General features: G+C 36.4%; 8 protein-coding genes across 8 annotated transcripts; 6 read left to right on the forward strand and 2 right to left on the reverse strand.

The window, feature by feature from the left end:
- Positions 1-50: 50 nt before the first annotated feature.
- Positions 51-853, forward strand: GCK72_019522 (uncharacterized protein; the record flags this gene model as incomplete). The annotated part of the gene is made up of 4 exons (XM_053733070.1): positions 51-63; positions 106-279; positions 345-610; positions 662-853. 4 exons carry the CDS (start codon positions 51-53, stop codon positions 851-853), a joined length of 645 nt encoding a protein of 214 aa, XP_053581983.1.
- A 347-nt stretch (positions 854-1,200) lies between these two features.
- On the forward strand, positions 1,201-2,296 carry GCK72_019523 (uncharacterized protein; the record flags this gene model as incomplete). The annotated part of the gene is made up of 3 exons (XM_003115725.2): positions 1,201-1,522; positions 1,586-2,004; positions 2,048-2,296. 3 exons carry the CDS (start codon positions 1,201-1,203, stop codon positions 2,294-2,296), a joined length of 990 nt encoding a protein of 329 aa, XP_003115773.2.
- A 1,273-nt stretch (positions 2,297-3,569) lies between these two features.
- Positions 3,570-5,107, forward strand: GCK72_019524 (uncharacterized protein; the record flags this gene model as incomplete). The annotated part of the gene is made up of 9 exons (XM_003115723.2): positions 3,570-3,712; positions 3,755-3,998; positions 4,051-4,167; positions 4,218-4,327; positions 4,439-4,539; positions 4,589-4,695; positions 4,740-4,821; positions 4,866-4,960; positions 5,009-5,107. The coding sequence occupies 9 exons, from the start codon at positions 3,570-3,572 to the stop codon at positions 5,105-5,107; spliced, it is 1,098 nt and encodes a 365-aa protein (XP_003115771.2).
- A 550-nt stretch (positions 5,108-5,657) lies between these two features.
- On the forward strand, positions 5,658-6,781 carry GCK72_019525 (uncharacterized protein; the record flags this gene model as incomplete). The annotated part of the gene is made up of 5 exons (XM_053733071.1): positions 5,658-5,765; positions 5,812-5,978; positions 6,028-6,232; positions 6,297-6,532; positions 6,607-6,781. The coding sequence occupies 5 exons, from the start codon at positions 5,658-5,660 to the stop codon at positions 6,779-6,781; spliced, it is 891 nt and encodes a 296-aa protein (XP_053581984.1).
- Positions 6,782-10,995: 4,214 nt separating this feature from the next.
- GCK72_019526 (uncharacterized protein) lies at positions 10,996-11,845 on the reverse strand (the record flags this gene model as incomplete). The annotated part of the gene is made up of 3 exons (XM_053733072.1): positions 10,996-11,384; positions 11,442-11,700; positions 11,750-11,845. 3 exons carry the CDS (start codon positions 11,843-11,845, stop codon positions 10,996-10,998), a joined length of 744 nt encoding a protein of 247 aa, XP_053581985.1.
- Positions 11,846-13,036: 1,191 nt separating this feature from the next.
- On the forward strand, positions 13,037-13,572 carry GCK72_019527 (uncharacterized protein; the record flags this gene model as incomplete). The annotated part of the gene is made up of 2 exons (XM_003115629.2): positions 13,037-13,193; positions 13,241-13,572. The coding sequence occupies 2 exons, from the start codon at positions 13,037-13,039 to the stop codon at positions 13,570-13,572; spliced, it is 489 nt and encodes a 162-aa protein (XP_003115677.2).
- Positions 13,573-13,658: 86 nt separating this feature from the next.
- On the reverse strand, positions 13,659-14,749 carry GCK72_019528 (uncharacterized protein; the record flags this gene model as incomplete). The annotated part of the gene is made up of 4 exons (XM_003115717.2): positions 13,659-13,803; positions 13,848-13,981; positions 14,027-14,618; positions 14,667-14,749. The coding sequence occupies 4 exons, from the start codon at positions 14,747-14,749 to the stop codon at positions 13,659-13,661; spliced, it is 954 nt and encodes a 317-aa protein (XP_003115765.2).
- Positions 14,750-14,968: 219 nt separating this feature from the next.
- Positions 14,969-16,098, forward strand: GCK72_019529 (uncharacterized protein; the record flags this gene model as incomplete). Its single annotated transcript, XM_053733073.1, has 3 exons — positions 14,969-15,048; positions 15,143-15,343; positions 15,912-16,098. 3 exons carry the CDS (start codon positions 14,969-14,971, stop codon positions 16,096-16,098), a joined length of 468 nt encoding a protein of 155 aa, XP_053581986.1.
- Between the last annotated feature and the right edge of the window lie 329 nt (positions 16,099-16,427).

A 16,427-nucleotide genomic window follows, 5' to 3' on the forward strand; every position in this document is an offset into this window, starting at 1 on the left:
CCATCTCTCGTTTGATCAAGTTTTGGGATTCATTCATCAAGCGATTTTCAATGCTTTCCGGAGGTAACTTTTTTCAGAAACTTCATTCATTCTAACATTTTTCAGTGCTCAAAATTCTCGTTCTCTTCTTTTCCATCTTCATAATTTCGGATGCCAAAAATGTGTGCACCGGAGAAAGCTTGAGTGCATTTAATATGTTAGATGTAAAGAATTTGACCGAGATGGCAAAGAAACCACACTGCACTCATATTGTGGGAGATATCATTATTCAGAATTTGGGTAAGTTTGCTAAAATTTTTATCTACAGACATTGAGAAAAAAACATTTTCTTTTTAAAATTTCAGTGGACGTGGAGCTTCCAGTGCAGATCTATAAACGAATCCGCGTGGTTTTTGGATCAATAATTATTGTGAACAACACAAATATTGTTCCTCCAATCTTTTTCCAATCTCTTCGTGTTGTCAATGCATCTCTTCTTCCTGCTATCACGATTTTGGGCAACAAAAATGTGATGATGCATGTTGGAAATTACTTCAAGAAGGCAGTTACTCAAAACAAAGAGAAACTCATGTTCGCTGTTCTTCTGAACTCGAATCAAATTCTTGATACTGTAAGATACTGTAGATTCGATTAACCTCTGATATAACACTCTTGATTTCAGAGTCAATACAATGTCTGGTATTTGGCTGGTTATCCGAATAGCAAATTCCTCATGGATTCTCTTTTACAAGTTAAAGTATGTGGAGAGAACTTTTACAAGCCAATTGCCGGAATTCTTGGTTTCCTTTTCGTCGCATTGACTTTAGGATTTTCTACTGTCGCCTTCTACGACAGACCAAATCTGAAAATATAAAGAATGACAAATTGGACAAACTATAGAGAACTGATTTTTTCTTTATGCGGAGATAAAGATAATTGAAAACCAAAAAAATTGTTATGAACTTTCACAAAAACTGAAGAAAAGAACCTGTTCAGTGAAATATTTCTTGTTACCTTAAACACCACCAAAAATAACTTTATTGTATTTTGCCCTGTAATGTTCTTCTCTCTGTTTTAATTTCTCATCTTTTCAGAATTCCTAGTATGTCATCGATCATCAGTGATGCTCATCGAAGCATACACAAATTAGCATCTCATGTTTTCTTACAAAAGAGACGACACTTCGTTTCTCTTCAAATTCTCGTTTACTCTAACTTCATAATGTGCTTATCAGGTGACTCTCACCTCGATACAAGATATCTCGCTAGTCCAGAATTTATTGCTTTTGCTCTACATTGTGTTACTGTAGTTGAGTTTCCAGTCATGACTTATGGTGCTTATTGTATTCTGTTCAAAACACCAGCTCGAATGAATTCAGTGAAATGGTTAATGCTAAATCTACATTTCTGGAGCTCACTGTCAGATTTTGTGATAAGTTTTATTGGAATCCCATATATATTGTTGCCTGCTCCAGCTGGTTATGGATTAGGTCTAATCGATGCTCCAAGTTTGCTCATTTACTGTATGGTCACTTTTATAGCAGGTAATCCGTTTCATACTTTCATTGAGTACAGATTTCAGCGAGTCCCATATTTCTCCATTTCAGCACTTGCTGCGTCGGTCCTTGCCATTTATGAAAATCGCTACTTCACTCTATTCGGAAGAAACACTTTTTGGAAGAAATGTCGTAAACCATTCTTCGTTTTCATCACTTCTTTGGTTCCTATTATCTTTGTCCCTCCCTACTTTGACATCCCTGAACAAACCAGCGCCCGTCAAATTATTATCAGTAAAATTCCTTGTCAGCCACCATTTACTTATAAAAATAGAGAAATGTTTGTGATAGCTTTGGACTATACTATTCCAGTGTATTCTATAGCGTTTGGAACATTAATATTGGCGGTTTCAATCACAATATTCGGAGTGTTAATTGGAATAAACTTGGTGAAGGTTCGAATCAGTTCAGTCTATTCTTCGAGAACGTTTATGATTCAGAGGAAGTTTGCAATTGCTCTGGTTATACAGGTATTTTACCCAAAATTCATTCAATTATGGAATACAATTTCAGTCTCTGTTCATGTTATCTGTAGTCCTTGCTCCAGTCCTCACTGTTTTATGGATAATTGAGCTATGGTATCATAATCAAGTATTGAATAACTTTGTATTCATAACTTTATCTCTTCATGGAATTGGATCAACAATTGTAATGATTCTTGTTCACAGACCATATCGAGAATTCACATTTTCTAAATTTTCACTGTGTTGTAAAGAAGTTGAAACATATAAAAGTAATGTGACCGTTAGTGTGGTTCTATGAAATAAAAATAAATGACAAGTCTGCAACAGTTCTCACATTTTAGGTATTATGATGAAGTGAAACAATCATATAATATAAACTTTCTATTGAAAAAATATTGAATTGCGATTTTAAAATCGAAACTTTAAAACGTTGATATTAGTCTAGAACCTCCCATAGCATTGATCGGAATAATTGAGGGTACTATCGACATAAAAAGTGGGACTTGAAGACTAATCAGAAAAACTCCCGCTTGGACGTAAATAACTTTTAGAAACTTTTTCTGCGAAGTTAGCTCGTGAAGCATCTAAACAAATTTTACAACGGATTGTCAATTAGTGAAACTTGCTTGAAATACAAGCTTCAAAGCAATCTCTTGATTGGGTATCGCCAGAAAAGCGAAAATGAAAATCGTAAAGGTTAGTGTGTAATTGAATGCATTGAATGCTTTTCGAAAGTACTTCCATTATAGATCTCTTGCAAACATAATGTAGTACCTACATATTCTCAAATATTTTGACTATAGATGCGAAAACTTCTGAAACTCATCACAAAATATCACAGGAAACCTTTAAGGATGAAGTCAACCTACCACTTATAAATGTTACTACCAGCTAAACTTGTTTACCAGTATCAACTTTAAACTTTTTTAGTTTTTCCAAAAGTAACTTTGCCAACGCGGGAAATAATATTAATGAAACTATTACAATAGTCAATGACCAGTCCAAAATCATACACCAGTAGTGGAAATTAAACACGACCCATTTCACCGAATTCATTGATTTTGGAGTTTGATACAGAATACAATAAATTCCGAGTATGTGAAGAGGAGTCGCAAAAATCGTGATGGCGTGAAGAGACAATGAGAGGAATTCTGGACTGTCAAGGTACATGAACACTTGATATATCGCACTGATTTGGCTAGGTTACGTACTAACTAGGCTTGGTTACGCTCTAATCTAATAAGGACATGATGTAACCTAACCTAACTGAGGCACTGAGTCAGATGCTGTTGACGTGAGCTTTTCACTTCTTTTCAGATCATACAACGATTTGTAGTTTTCCTTTCAATTTTTTTTTGAATTTCTCTGAATATTCGTTTCATCGAATTAGGAAATGCAATGCAATTTTCTCTTTTCAATTTTCCAGTTTCCTGAAAAAATGTAGCATTCTCTGCGTTCGCAACGTGCTATCTGAATTTCGGATCGGAATAGGAATAAGGTCATGAGGAGTGGTCTCGTACTATTGAGAAGGAGGTTTCTTTGTTCAACGAATTTCTGATTTCTCCTGTGAAATGAGGTTTCCTCACTCATCATACTATTCAAATCCTAAAAAGACTAACTATTTTAAAAAGGTTTTGAGCTTTCCAGGAACATGGGCGGTTCTTATCGTTTTTACTTATCATTATATAACATGGAAGAAAGTTGATCTTTTGATGTAAGCTTGTAGTCTTTGTTTTCAAACGAAACACTTTCTCAGAATACCTTATCCACCAGCTAAGGTACAGTTCAACACATCTAGAAAGTACCTCTCCAGTAACCTTGCTTCAATTGCCCAACTTGGAAATCATATTTTTGAATTTGCTGGTCTCTACGGAATCGCCAAAAAACTCAACAGAATCCCCACGTTTTTCATTGAAAATGGGCATCACAAGAAGATGTTGGATAGGGCAATGAATACAATGCCCGGACTTGTTGATAAGTTTCTGATTATTAATGGAAGTGTGAGTCTTAAGCCGATTCCAATGTTCAAATTAATGAAAATATAATGTCTAGGTTCCTGATTCTATAAGAAACACGTCATTCCATATAGCATGTTGTACCTATGACGATCCGATCAGGCTAGAGACAAAACCAGATGAGTATCTTCATTTGACTGGAATATTCTATCAGGTTTGCTGTTTATTGTGTATCGATTTATCTTATTATTTCCGATATTACAGAGTTGGAAGTACTTCCCAGGAATGCGGGAGGAGTTTCTTAGTTTTCTGAGTAATTCAGCAGAAAATTCCAATTTTGGAAACCTGCCGAGATCTGATGCGAATACGCATGTGTGAGTTTTTATTTAATTTTTGCCAGGTACTGAACCGACACAAGACTAGAGGCATTTTTGATCGATCAAAAATATGATAACCGATGGACTCTTTTCGATCTTCTTTTTAAGAACCTGCATTCACGCGCGGAGAGGTGATTTTTTGGAAGTTGGTTTTTATGGGGCTGATCCAGTTTTCATCCGGAACGCCATGAAATTCATTGACGATAGAGGTGTGTTTTGAACCGGGCGGAATTGAGTTTCCATTTGATTCATTTTTAGAAAAAGACACAAAACCCAACAAGAAAATAGTCATTTTCGGCGATGACGCGAAGTTTATGAAAAAAGTTTTCGATGGATCAGTTTATTCGACAGATGGGGCGAAAGAAGTAAGCATACCATATTGAGAAGAAGAGATGCATATAATTTTCAGGCTAATCACTACGTTTCGAAAAATACACCGACGGCAGATTTCATATACTCAAAATATCATTGTGATGTAGTTTTGATTAGTGGTGAGTGTTATCAATTATTGAATTTATTATGCTCAACGTTGTAGCTCCTCATTCAACATTTGGTTGGTGGATGGGTTACTTCTCAAAAGGACAAAAAGTATATCACATGGATATTCGCTTCACAAATGATTGGGTTTACGTAAGCTTACTGTAAACATAATTGAAACAAATTATGAATTGGTTTCAGGAAAAGGGAGAAATAAATATTAAAGACTTTTATCTTCCTCATTGGCAAGCATTGAAGTTCCAGAATTCGGATAATTTAACAGTAGTTGAGAGTTTGTAATAAACCATTTCTGATAGTTTCCTGTTTTAAAAACAATATTCGATATTCAATCGTTATATTCAGTCATCTCACATTGTTTTTACCGAGCTCTCTGATCACTTTAGTACAAAAATTGTACAAAATTCTGATGAGTTACTGAGTCATCTGTATGTGACTCATGTTCGTCAAAACAATAAAAAACATCGAGCCGGGGAAGACTGACCATTATGAATGTGAAAACATCAACAAACTTTGAAAACATAAATTGGAAAAGTACCGGTAAACTTATATTCTCACCAAAGCAGCAAAAAAATCTTCTATTGAACTATTTTCCATTCCATCTACTGATTCTTGTTTTTCATTCTTACTGAACAAAAACAATTGTAGCTACAAATCTCTTCACTATCAGCTCTCATAAATAATGGAATTTCTAGACATTCAATCATTTCCTATTTCTTGACACCTTTCTCTGCTCTTACGTTAAGACATGATCTATGTCAACTGGTATCATCACAACATGCCTAAGATATTTGGCATCCTCAGCTATATTATCAACCCTCTATTTATTTATATGGTCGTGACCAAGTCCAGATCACAAATGGGGAATTATAGATACCTTCTGATCGGATTCGCAGTTTTTGATATGGTCTACTCCACAGCAGAGCTACTGACTCCAATCGTGAGTTATAAAAATGTCGAGTATCCATCTCACTTCATGGTTTCAGGCGGTTTTAAACAGTGGGTACGGATTTGTCACTTTCATCACAGAGGGACCATTTTTCGAAAACTTGGACTATGGATTGCACGCTATCTCATCCCGATGTTGCTTTGTTTCTATGAGCTATGCGGTTTTGATTATTCATTTTGTCTATCGTTATCTCATATTGTTTTAGTAAGTCGCGCCTTTCGAAGAAAAACCTTATTTCATTCTTATTTTTCAGTTCTCATCACGTAGACAAAATGTTGAAACCTCTGGGAATCATTGTGATGTTTCTGTTTCTGATAGCTCACGGAGCATTTTGGACTTGGATTTGTGAAGACTGTCTAGCCCCAAATGAAGAGATCAGAGATATAATTAGACCAGCGTTTCTGGAAGTTCATCATGTTGATTCTGATCATATTTCTCTACTTACTGGGCAGTATAGGGTATGTATTTTATCCAAAATATGCAGTTAGTACATCGAGCTTATTTAAACGGATCAGTTTTCAGAATGCGAGCGACTATGTTGTCTATAAAAGTTGGTTTGGAATAACTGCTTTGACACTCTTTTCCATGTATTGCATGACGGTATATTTCGTGTTGGGCTACAAAATAATGAGAAAAATGAATGAAAGTTGCAAGATGACGAATCGGAGTGTCAATCTGAACCGTCAACTTTTCAAAGCACTTGTTGCTCAAACTTGTATTCCGATGTTTGCAAGTTTCCTACCAACTATTATTGCTTGGTATGCTCCAATATTTTTGATCAACTTGACATGGTAGGAAACATTTCTGAAACTCCAAAGGAAATCTGCTTCAGGTGGAACAACTATGTGTGCAACATTGCTCTATCTGCGTTCCCTTTGATTGATCCAATCGTTGTCATTTACTTCATTCCCAACTACAAAAATACTCTTCTTGTGTGGTGTAAACTACGGAAACCGAAAGTCGTTACAATCACAACCTCTATGGTTTCTGCGCCCGTCACTTATTAAATTTAGTTTCCAGATTCGTTTTTTGAATATCGTGAACATTTTCTCTCTTTTGTGGTACTTGCTTGTTAGAAAAATGAAAACTGGAAATTATATAATTTTAGTCAATCTTCTCGCTGATCATCATTCTAAAAAATTTTCCAAAACCCAATTTGAAAACTTCGATTTGATACTCTCAACAATGTATAAATGTTTTGATGATGTAGAGTCTTAAAGAACTTGTCTAGTTCTTAGAAATAGAAAAAAAACAAGTGAAAACGAACGTTTCACACAAGACAGATATTAGATTGAAAAAAAGTAATTGATAATGAGGAAAGGTTAAGCAAGATTAGTTTTGATGTCCTAATTTATGTGTTGCTGCAACTGGATCAACAAATGCAAAAGATCCGAGAGCAATCATTTCAACGTAGTTGATAGGTCTGAAGAATTTGGAGATATGTTATCGTTCAAAAGTATACTCACTAACCGTCCCAAATCCATGTTGAAAATGGGGATTATAAAGCTGATGACACATGAAAAGAAACTCACAAATATTGGACTGACAGTTTGCACAATCAGAGCTCTCAACAGTTCCATTTGAAGTTTCGAAGTTTTTGCTAATGCTTTCTGACATTTTCTCTAGTTTTCTCATGATCTGGAATTCAAAATTTTTACAAAAAGTGTCTGAAATGGTGTTACCATACATATGAGCCAACTTTAGAAACACGCAAATAGAAATGGCTGATATTGTAGTCCATAAAGTTGTAGTAGACCAAGATCGTATAACAGTGAAGTTTGCACCCTCGTTGTATAAACATGCTATCATGTTTCTGTCCATTGAATCAATCCCATAAAATTTACCAAAATCTTCTCTCTCTTGATTGGCGCTTCCCAGAAAGTAGCATGACTGAACGTAGAAATTGCATTTACCATGTGTGATACTGGATGACCTACTGCATGCCAGACAGATGTGTAAGCCAGGAATATACCAAAGGAAATCAGAATGTAGATATGGAATTTTTCTTTTGTGAAGGTGCTGTCATGAATCGCTAAGTATCTATAGATGAAATGACTCAAAAGGACTGCATAGCTATATGCTACCAATACACATCTGAGGGAAAGTAGAAACAGATGCCAGTCGGTGGATTCAACGAAAAGACCATCGCTGATGAAGAGAAAGAAGCAGTAACGATAACTGTGAATATCCTAAGAGAGATAGAGAGATAAAGTGTTTTGTAGACGTAGATTAAACTCACTATTGGGATACCGCATTTACGATGGAATACACCAGATTGAACATTGCAAAGCACAACAAAACATACCGATAATTCCCAAATTTCGTTGATTTCTCTGTGAATATCAAATAAACAAAAATGGGATTCACGATGCAAAGCCAAAATGCCGAACACTTTAGGAATATGTTTGTAGACCAGAGCTGAGTCGGTCATCTTTGTTTTAGGTTTAGCTCTGGATTCTTCTGATTGTTTCTATACTGATAGACAGTATTGCTGCGCTGGGTGGAGTTTGTATGTCTTTTTAATTTCTTGTATTTGGTTTACGTATAAATTAGTCACAAAAAAAAATACTACAATACTAAAAGTACAATAATTGTCTTCAGAACAATTGAATCATTCTTGTTTTCGTTCAGTGTTCCGGAAATTAATTCTCATATTGTGCTTCTGATAACTATCCCACGCACAAAACACAATACATCACAGTGACGAAAAAACAAGGTGATCTATGCGTTTACCAGCTAAGGGAAAATGAAAGCATTTTTATGTTTCAGAAATTTCCGTTATTTTTTGTGAAGATGTTTGCTTCAATATTTAGAACAAATTTTCCAAACTGTAGCTCTCACTAGTTTTTTTTACATCGAAACTGCACGCACTAATTTCTTCAAAATGTGTAGACTTAATTTAATTAAGCCGATTGAGTTAATCAAAATCTGTGTTCGTGAAAAGTGCCAAATCGGTTCTTTTACATCCACATGTAAGTTCTGGAAAATGTGTTGCCATGAATATGTATATTCTCGGAACAACTGTATGTACCAGTTATTTATTTCCCCTCTACAACACAATACGCTACCGGATTTATCATACAAATTGGAATTCCATTTAGAGTCACCAGTATTTTCACGCAGACTTCGTTTCCGAGTTGATAATAGTTTAGTTTTCTTTTCTAAGCTAATACTTTGGCACTGTTCTAGAACGCCGGAACGAAAAAAAAATCCCGGAACGAAAAGAAAAAATCCAGGAACGAAAAAAAATCCCGGAACGAAAAGAAAAAATCCAGGAACGAAAAAAAATCCCGGAACGAAAAAAAAATCCCGGAACGAAAAAAAAATTCCGGAACGAAAAAAAAATCCCGGGACCAAAAAAAAATCCCGGAACCAAAATTTTAATTCTATTTTTTGAATTTTTGCGGAGATATAATGTTTCAGAGCACCGAAAAGAGACTAAAAAGTCCAACTGCTTGTCAGTACGGGCCCAAAAGAGATACCAGTTCTGAGGAAGTGGTGCAAAGTCTTACCAGCAAGTAATCAGCTGGTTGCCCGTTAAGTCAGAATCTTATGTCCACTTTTAGCAAAATTGTTACAATCAGGTTCAAGTTCAGATCCAGTTGGCAAAGAACTTGAAAACTCTGGCTAAAAAGTCAACAAGTCTTTCTTTTTCTAGTCAATTCTTTAATAATTTTTTAACAGGTCTATTTAAAGTCTCATGTCTTCATCAATCATCTCAATCACCAGAAGACAGCCCAACGACAATTCACGATTCACATCTTTGTCTCGAGGATTCAAGGATTCGTCAAACAACGGAAGAAAGCCAGGAAGAAAAGGTCATCTACTTCCCATATCATCTTCAGTAAGGTTATGGATCAGTTAGTCAACGAGAGGAAGACAGGAACATCAGTCCCTCAGCTCGACCTCATGGATAGCTAAGGATTAACCGTATTCATCAACAAGAAGTCAACGATTCCAGGGTTCAGGAGCCAAGATGTCAACGTCAAGCCCACCTAATAGGAGGAAGCGGACAAGTACTTTCAGCTAAAACTCCAAAGAATTTCAACAACTTCACTGTTTCACAACTCATTTTCTGGATATCAAACTCCTGAAAATTACAATCATCTGACCTACCACACTGGAATGGACCTTCCGTGAAGGAGCTCTTCTGGAACGGTTATGGGAAAGTGAAGGTTTATCGATCTCTTTTTGTGTGCCTCTTTGAGATCACTATACACAGATAACAGTCAGTGAAACATCCTTATGGTTGAGGGGCAGGTTTCCACCAAACCTCCATAAAACTTTCTCGTCACAACTAAAGCCTTTGCACCACTTCCTCAGAACTGGTATCTCTTTTGGGCCCGTACTGACAAGCAGTTGGACTTTTTAGTCTCTTTTCGGTGCTCTGAAACATTATATCTCCGCAAAAATTCAAAAAATAGAATTAAAATTTTGGTTCCGGGATTTTTTTTTTGGTTCCGGGATTTTTTTTTTTGGTCCCGGGATTTTTTTTTGGTTCCGGGATTTTTTTTCGTTCCGGGATTTTTTCTTTTCGTTCCGGGATTTTTTTTCGTTCCGGCGTTCTAGAACAGTGCCAATACTTTTATAGCTCAAAAACTCACGCAGTTCATGCTTTTCGAAAATAGAGACAGCCAAATCTGTATGAACCCAAAAAGAATTACGGGAGTTACATAAAACAAGAATCGTATTTTTTATCATCAATTGCGTCTTTTTCTCATATATTTTCATTTGTCACTGGTCATCTACTGTCGACGTGTTATTTGGAGATATTGAAATTCATACTTTGTTCAGAACACAATTTCTGCAATGAGGACACTTACGTACTCACAACGAAGTTGCTATCTCAATCAAGAATCAGTTCTGGTCAATCCGTCTATCTCTCCAGTCTTGTTTTTTTTGCATTTGTTTGAGGTTATTGTCAGTTGAAAAAGAGCTTGACGTCAAAGCCTTCAGTCGGTTCAATATGTTTTCATAATTATAAGAACACCATTAGACTTCTAACCAAATCCCTTGCTGAAGCCTGAAAATCAGCCTGAAAATCAGTTAATTTGAAAATATCCAACAAGAGCTCAAAAAATCATCTTCATTTCAAGGTGGTCAATCAAGAAACATAACAAGATAAATTCATGAAAAAGTGAAAATCTATTTCTAAAGCCAATCGTCTGGCATGCCCGTCGTGTCAACTCGTTATGTATGTCTGTAAAGTGTTTGTCTTGATTTAGCAGATTCTGCAGGTGGTAGCACAGTAAGCTCTTCGCTGGGCAGATGTGTAGAATGTGTTGGTACAGAATCCATTTCCTGCCCAAGCACGGCAAGAGGTGCTGGAATCAGCAATGAATGAAGTGCATGTACCGGTTCCAGTTCCAGTGGAGGCTGCAGTGGTAGAAGAGCATCTGGCACAAGTCTTTTGACAATAGGTGTTGACAAAGTCTTGCAATCCAACGGTGTTACAGATGGACATATCATTGGCACAGTCAAGGACTCCATCCACACATCCTCCTTCGTTACAGAATCCACACGCGGATGGACAATCAGCAGCAATGATGACTCTCCAGTTAACGTCACGACATTGAGAAGCAGTGATAGTATTGCAGTTGAGACGCGGGACTGTAAATTGAAATGTCTGACACTGCTCAGTCTCTGTCACTTTTTTCAAAAACTCACATTGAACATTTCTACAGTTATAAGCACTGGTTTGACAACAATATCCACAGGATTTTGGGCAAGAATCAATGGCAGCCTTCTTCATATCAGCACTGAACGCTCCTCCAGAAGTGGCAGTGGCAGTGTAACAATTGAATGGACGTTCGATGTCAAGTCCAGGACCTGGGTACTCGCCAGCCGTCACTGGAGCATAGAGAGCATCACAGGAAGCATCGGAAATGACGTTGTTGCAGATGGTAGCACTTGGAGCATATCCGAACTGAAAACAATCGATTAAAGAAAAAACAAAATCGTTGTAAGTCACTCACAGTGATTGTACCGTCCCCAACGTAGTTGGTGCAGTTGAAATCGACTTTAATTTCAGCGGAGACTCCGGAGACAAGGAGGATGAGAAGAGCAATCATTTTGGGCGGGCAGCCAGTAAAGTGAAGAATCAGTACCATAACTTTCTTTTTATACTGAGGTTACTGTACTCTGCACCATACATGTATGAAGTATTCTCTCAATATTCTTTCAATTTTGGAATTTGCACAGTTGCTTCTCTAAACGTTTTCAAAAAATGAAAGAGTAAACAAAAAGGCTCATAACCACTGATACAGTATCCGTATGGTTAGTTTGAACAGAGACGAAATTGTGTACCAAACGGTGTTTCATGCTTTTTCCGATGAGAGAATATAGAGTTTGTCATTGGACTTCTGTGCATTTCAGTATATGGGGTCTATTGTGGAAATAGCTGTTTGATTCGTGGTGTCAGATTTGTAATCGAGATCATCCAAAAAGGAAACGGATTGTGTGTGGTATTGAGACCGTACAGAACGCAATTTTATTTCCTGTTCTCATACTTTTGATTACTAATTCTCTGATACCGACTATTTCATTCCCTGTTTCTTTAGAAATGTTGTCTGATTATCGAGAAACATTGGTATATTCAGAGAAATGAATGGATTATAGAAGAACCTTTGTAGATAAGAAAAACCAAAGCTGTTTCACGAAATTTGTGGAGTATGTTTACTCGAAGTTCGATTTTCGATATATTGTCTGTCTTGAGATGTCATCTCAAACTTTCGCTTAAATTTACACAGTTTATGTGCATGATTTAAGTAAAAACTCCCTACAAGATGCACATACGCCCACGAGCTTTGAACTGAAAGAACAAATTACAGTAATACAAATCATGCCTGAACAAATAGCGGAGGCGCAAAGATCACACACTTTGTACACTTGGATTTTGAAAAAGTATATCATGAAATCGTCGTTATGAGAATACATACAAGTCACAGTTGTGAAACACTTATTGGTTTCGAATGTAATCGTAGTTTCTGATTTTAAAATGATTCCAAGTTCTGCTTTCAACAACATCATACAATATACCGCCCACCGGAAGTTCTCTATAGATCTATCACGTTTTCAAACTAACAAATCGAAAAAAGTAAGACCAAATGATTAAAATGTTGTACAATGAAGTTATAAGCTGATAACTAACTCCCTGAAACAAAGAAACCAACTCCCATTAAGTACATAATCTCTAATCAGTGTGCCTTCTATATAAACACACCCTCAAGGAAGCAAATAAATAATTTTCAAACAGCTCAAAAATGCTAAAATTTATTATTCTTTCCACTATCATTGTTGCAACAATTGGTGAAATTCAACTAGGATGCAGCAGTGGTACTCTGCCGATATCTGATAAAGGGTGTCAACCTGGATACACTGCAACTAAAGATGGTTGTTGTAAAGATTCGGATGTATTCAGTATGTGTTTTTTGTTCAAGTTCAAATTTGATACTTCTTCGTTCCAGTTGTAACTCCATCTACAACTGCTATTCCCACAACCATCACCACTGCACCTCCATGTAAAGACAAAGTCAATCCATCCACTGGTGTTAGTGACTGTCCAAACAGAAAATATTTGTGCACGGATCCAACCTATAAGAAAGTCATGAGGGATCAGTGTCCAAAGACTTGTGGATTCTGTACAACTGGACCAACCACAACTCCACCTGCCTGCTCGGACAAGATCAATCCAAATACTGGGGTCAGTGATTGCCCGAAAAAGAAATATTTATGTACAGATCCAAGTTACAAAGGATTAATGAAGGATCAGTGTCCAAAAACATGTGGATATTGTTAACCGACTCGTACATTATGTTGTGCATGCCTTTTCCAATGTCTTTCAATGTTTGTGAAATTAATATGTATTAATGAAAAAACAATATATCATGAATATCTATCAGTTTTACAAATATATCCGTACACACTCCAATTGTTCATCTTAAGAATGAGCATAAGTTCTTCAACTGTATTTCCCTCATCAACCTTCGTGAACTTGAATCGTTGAGTGTGAATATATTTATGCAAATCTCTGAAAAACTGAATTACTGAGAACAACTTAAAATCCTGGATCACCCTGATCGAATCGGTTCATTCTTAAGTTCTATATTTCGCTCTTGGAAATACTTGAGCATACTGGGAACATTTGCATCATGTGTGATGGAGATGTCAAAGTATGATCCATTCGGTCGATTCGCTGTCACAAAGTTCTGAAACTTGACGAATGACTGAAAAAACCTCTTTGTCAGACATACCTGAACAAGTTTCCAAACATCTCGCGGATTTATCGATTTGACTGCAAATCGAATCTTTTCAAGATGGGTGAACGAGTCGAAACCAGGGTCTTCAATTTCGCCAAATCCTATTTTCTTGAGTCTCGCCCAATGCTCCGTAGCTGCCAAAAGTTCCATTCCGTTTTTCGAGATCTCGTGACAAAGTATGATACTTTTCAAGTGTTTGGGATCCATTGACTTTATAAGATTCACAAAAATTTCTTCTGCGTGGAAGACGTTCACCCAAAATTTGAGTTTTTCTATTTTTACTCTCTGGGAAAACAGTAGAATCTCAGCTAACTCTTGAATGATATCAGTTGTAAGTGGATCGGATCCTCTTGCAAATCCATTAATTTCTAAAATAGAACATTTTGATCGCGGATTTCGAAAAATTTGACAAAAGTCTTGAATGACATCAGAAGCTGGATAAAATACGTCTAGTTCTGAATCGCATTCTTCAAACATCATTCGGACTGTTTTATTGAATCCTAGTTTCAAAATAATTTTCTCGAGAGAAACTGGACACTGCTCCTCCAATTCTCTGTCACTCTTTGAGCATTTCCGTAAACAACATCTGAAAAAGTGGAGAATTGCGAAATACCAAAAAAACATGTTTACCAACCTAGATTTATAATCCAGATGTTCAATGACAGTTTGCTTAAAAATAGTTGGAAGGTTTTTCCAGAATGTGTCCCCAGGAACCATTGTTATAGAAATCAATCAAGAATAATACTTTTCATCTGAAAGAGAATTGCAAACAAAAAGAAAAACTGAGAAAAATGAAACCAAACGCTATAGACGCAGACACTTCAGCCATAAATGATTCATCGCACACGCACCTTTTTTTTGAAAAGCAAAAATACTTTTTACGAGATTCCCTTTTTCACTCGAAATTACTTCATTCATTTTCATTGTATTCGTCAAATGTATGCTGAACCCACTTGGCAGGGCATTCCGTCCCGAATCAAACAAGATATTGTGACTAGTTTGGATTATAGGTCAAGGTAAGATGGTTTTGAAAACGACTTTAAATAATTCCGTCAAGCATTTGAGATTTTTTGAAAAAAGATTCTCAAGTTTGATTGTTTCCATTTTCAGATTCCGTCTTCGAGTTTGTTTGAAAAGCGACCAATACTTAGTGGATAATTCACCAATAATCCTGGAAGGGTTGAAAATATTATGGAGACCATCAGGTTTCGCTCTTGCTGTCAAAAAAGATGGAAAAGTATCAGAAATACACGACAACTCCACTGAAAAACTCATCAATCTTTTCTTCGACGTCTTCAAAGTAAAAAGATCGTTCGTGAAGAATGTTGGGGTGCAGTTTCTACTTTATATGAATGAAATCCGTTTGGAGCCTCTCATAGCAAGAATACAATCAATGACGGATCATGATCTCAAAATAAGAACAAATCATGCATCTCTAATAGTTCACGGTTTATCGAACCAAGATTTTACAAACTTTTTTCAACTATTTGATTCAAAAGTATTGGAATCTTTTAAGTTCGAGAACAAACATTCTCAAGACCAACTGAAGGAAATTTCTAGTTTTGAAGTCTGGAAATCTCTGAGACAAATCGATATATGTCGTATACAAAGTGTTCTTCTGGACTGTTTTCTTCACATGAATAGATTAAAATATTTTTCTTCGAACTTGTCATCAGAGGATATATGGAAATTGGTTTGTACATTTTTGAAGAGGGCCGATCTTTTACCTGGATTCGGTTTTACTGTAACATGCGGCAATAATTTGACAAAGAATGAAGTTGTGTCGGGGCTCGGTGAACAGTTCAAAAGTCTGCCGATCAGTTTGAACGGGTAACGTGTCCTGCACTTGTATTTATGAAAGTTAGTTTCATAATTTCAGAAATCAGTATGAATTATCACAACTGTTCTCAACACTTGCCGCAGATCTGGTTTTTGTAGTAACCCTCGAATTCAAGAAATTACAAGGATACGTTTGTAACAGAAGAACTATCAATGAAGACTTTGAGGAATTCAGCAAATGGGATAATGCGCCCTTTGCGTTTCTTCGATCGAATCCATCAAATTGATTACTGAATATTCAGTGATCCATTCTGACCCATTTGATGAGCAAAGTCGGTAACTCGGCATTTATCATCAAATGCGAAATAAATGCCGGTAAATCGGAAAACATGCCATCCGGAAACTTCTAATCGCCAAAAATGTAGTTTATGTTTGTTCCAAAATAGACAAACTTTAATGTAATAAAGTATGAATTTTCAAACATTGCCAGATTACTATCATATAGCAGAAAATTTTTATTGCTTGGCGAGCCTGCTACAGCGGCGGGAGTATACCTCACGGTCCGCGCGTGTGTTCTTCGGCCAGAGCTCTATTTCAGATCTAGAGACAGAGACCA

Source organism: Caenorhabditis remanei, chromosome V (assembly GCF_010183535.1).
Source record: "Caenorhabditis remanei strain PX506 chromosome V, whole genome shotgun sequence".
Lineage (NCBI taxonomy): Eukaryota > Metazoa > Nematoda > Chromadorea > Rhabditida > Rhabditidae > Caenorhabditis > Caenorhabditis remanei.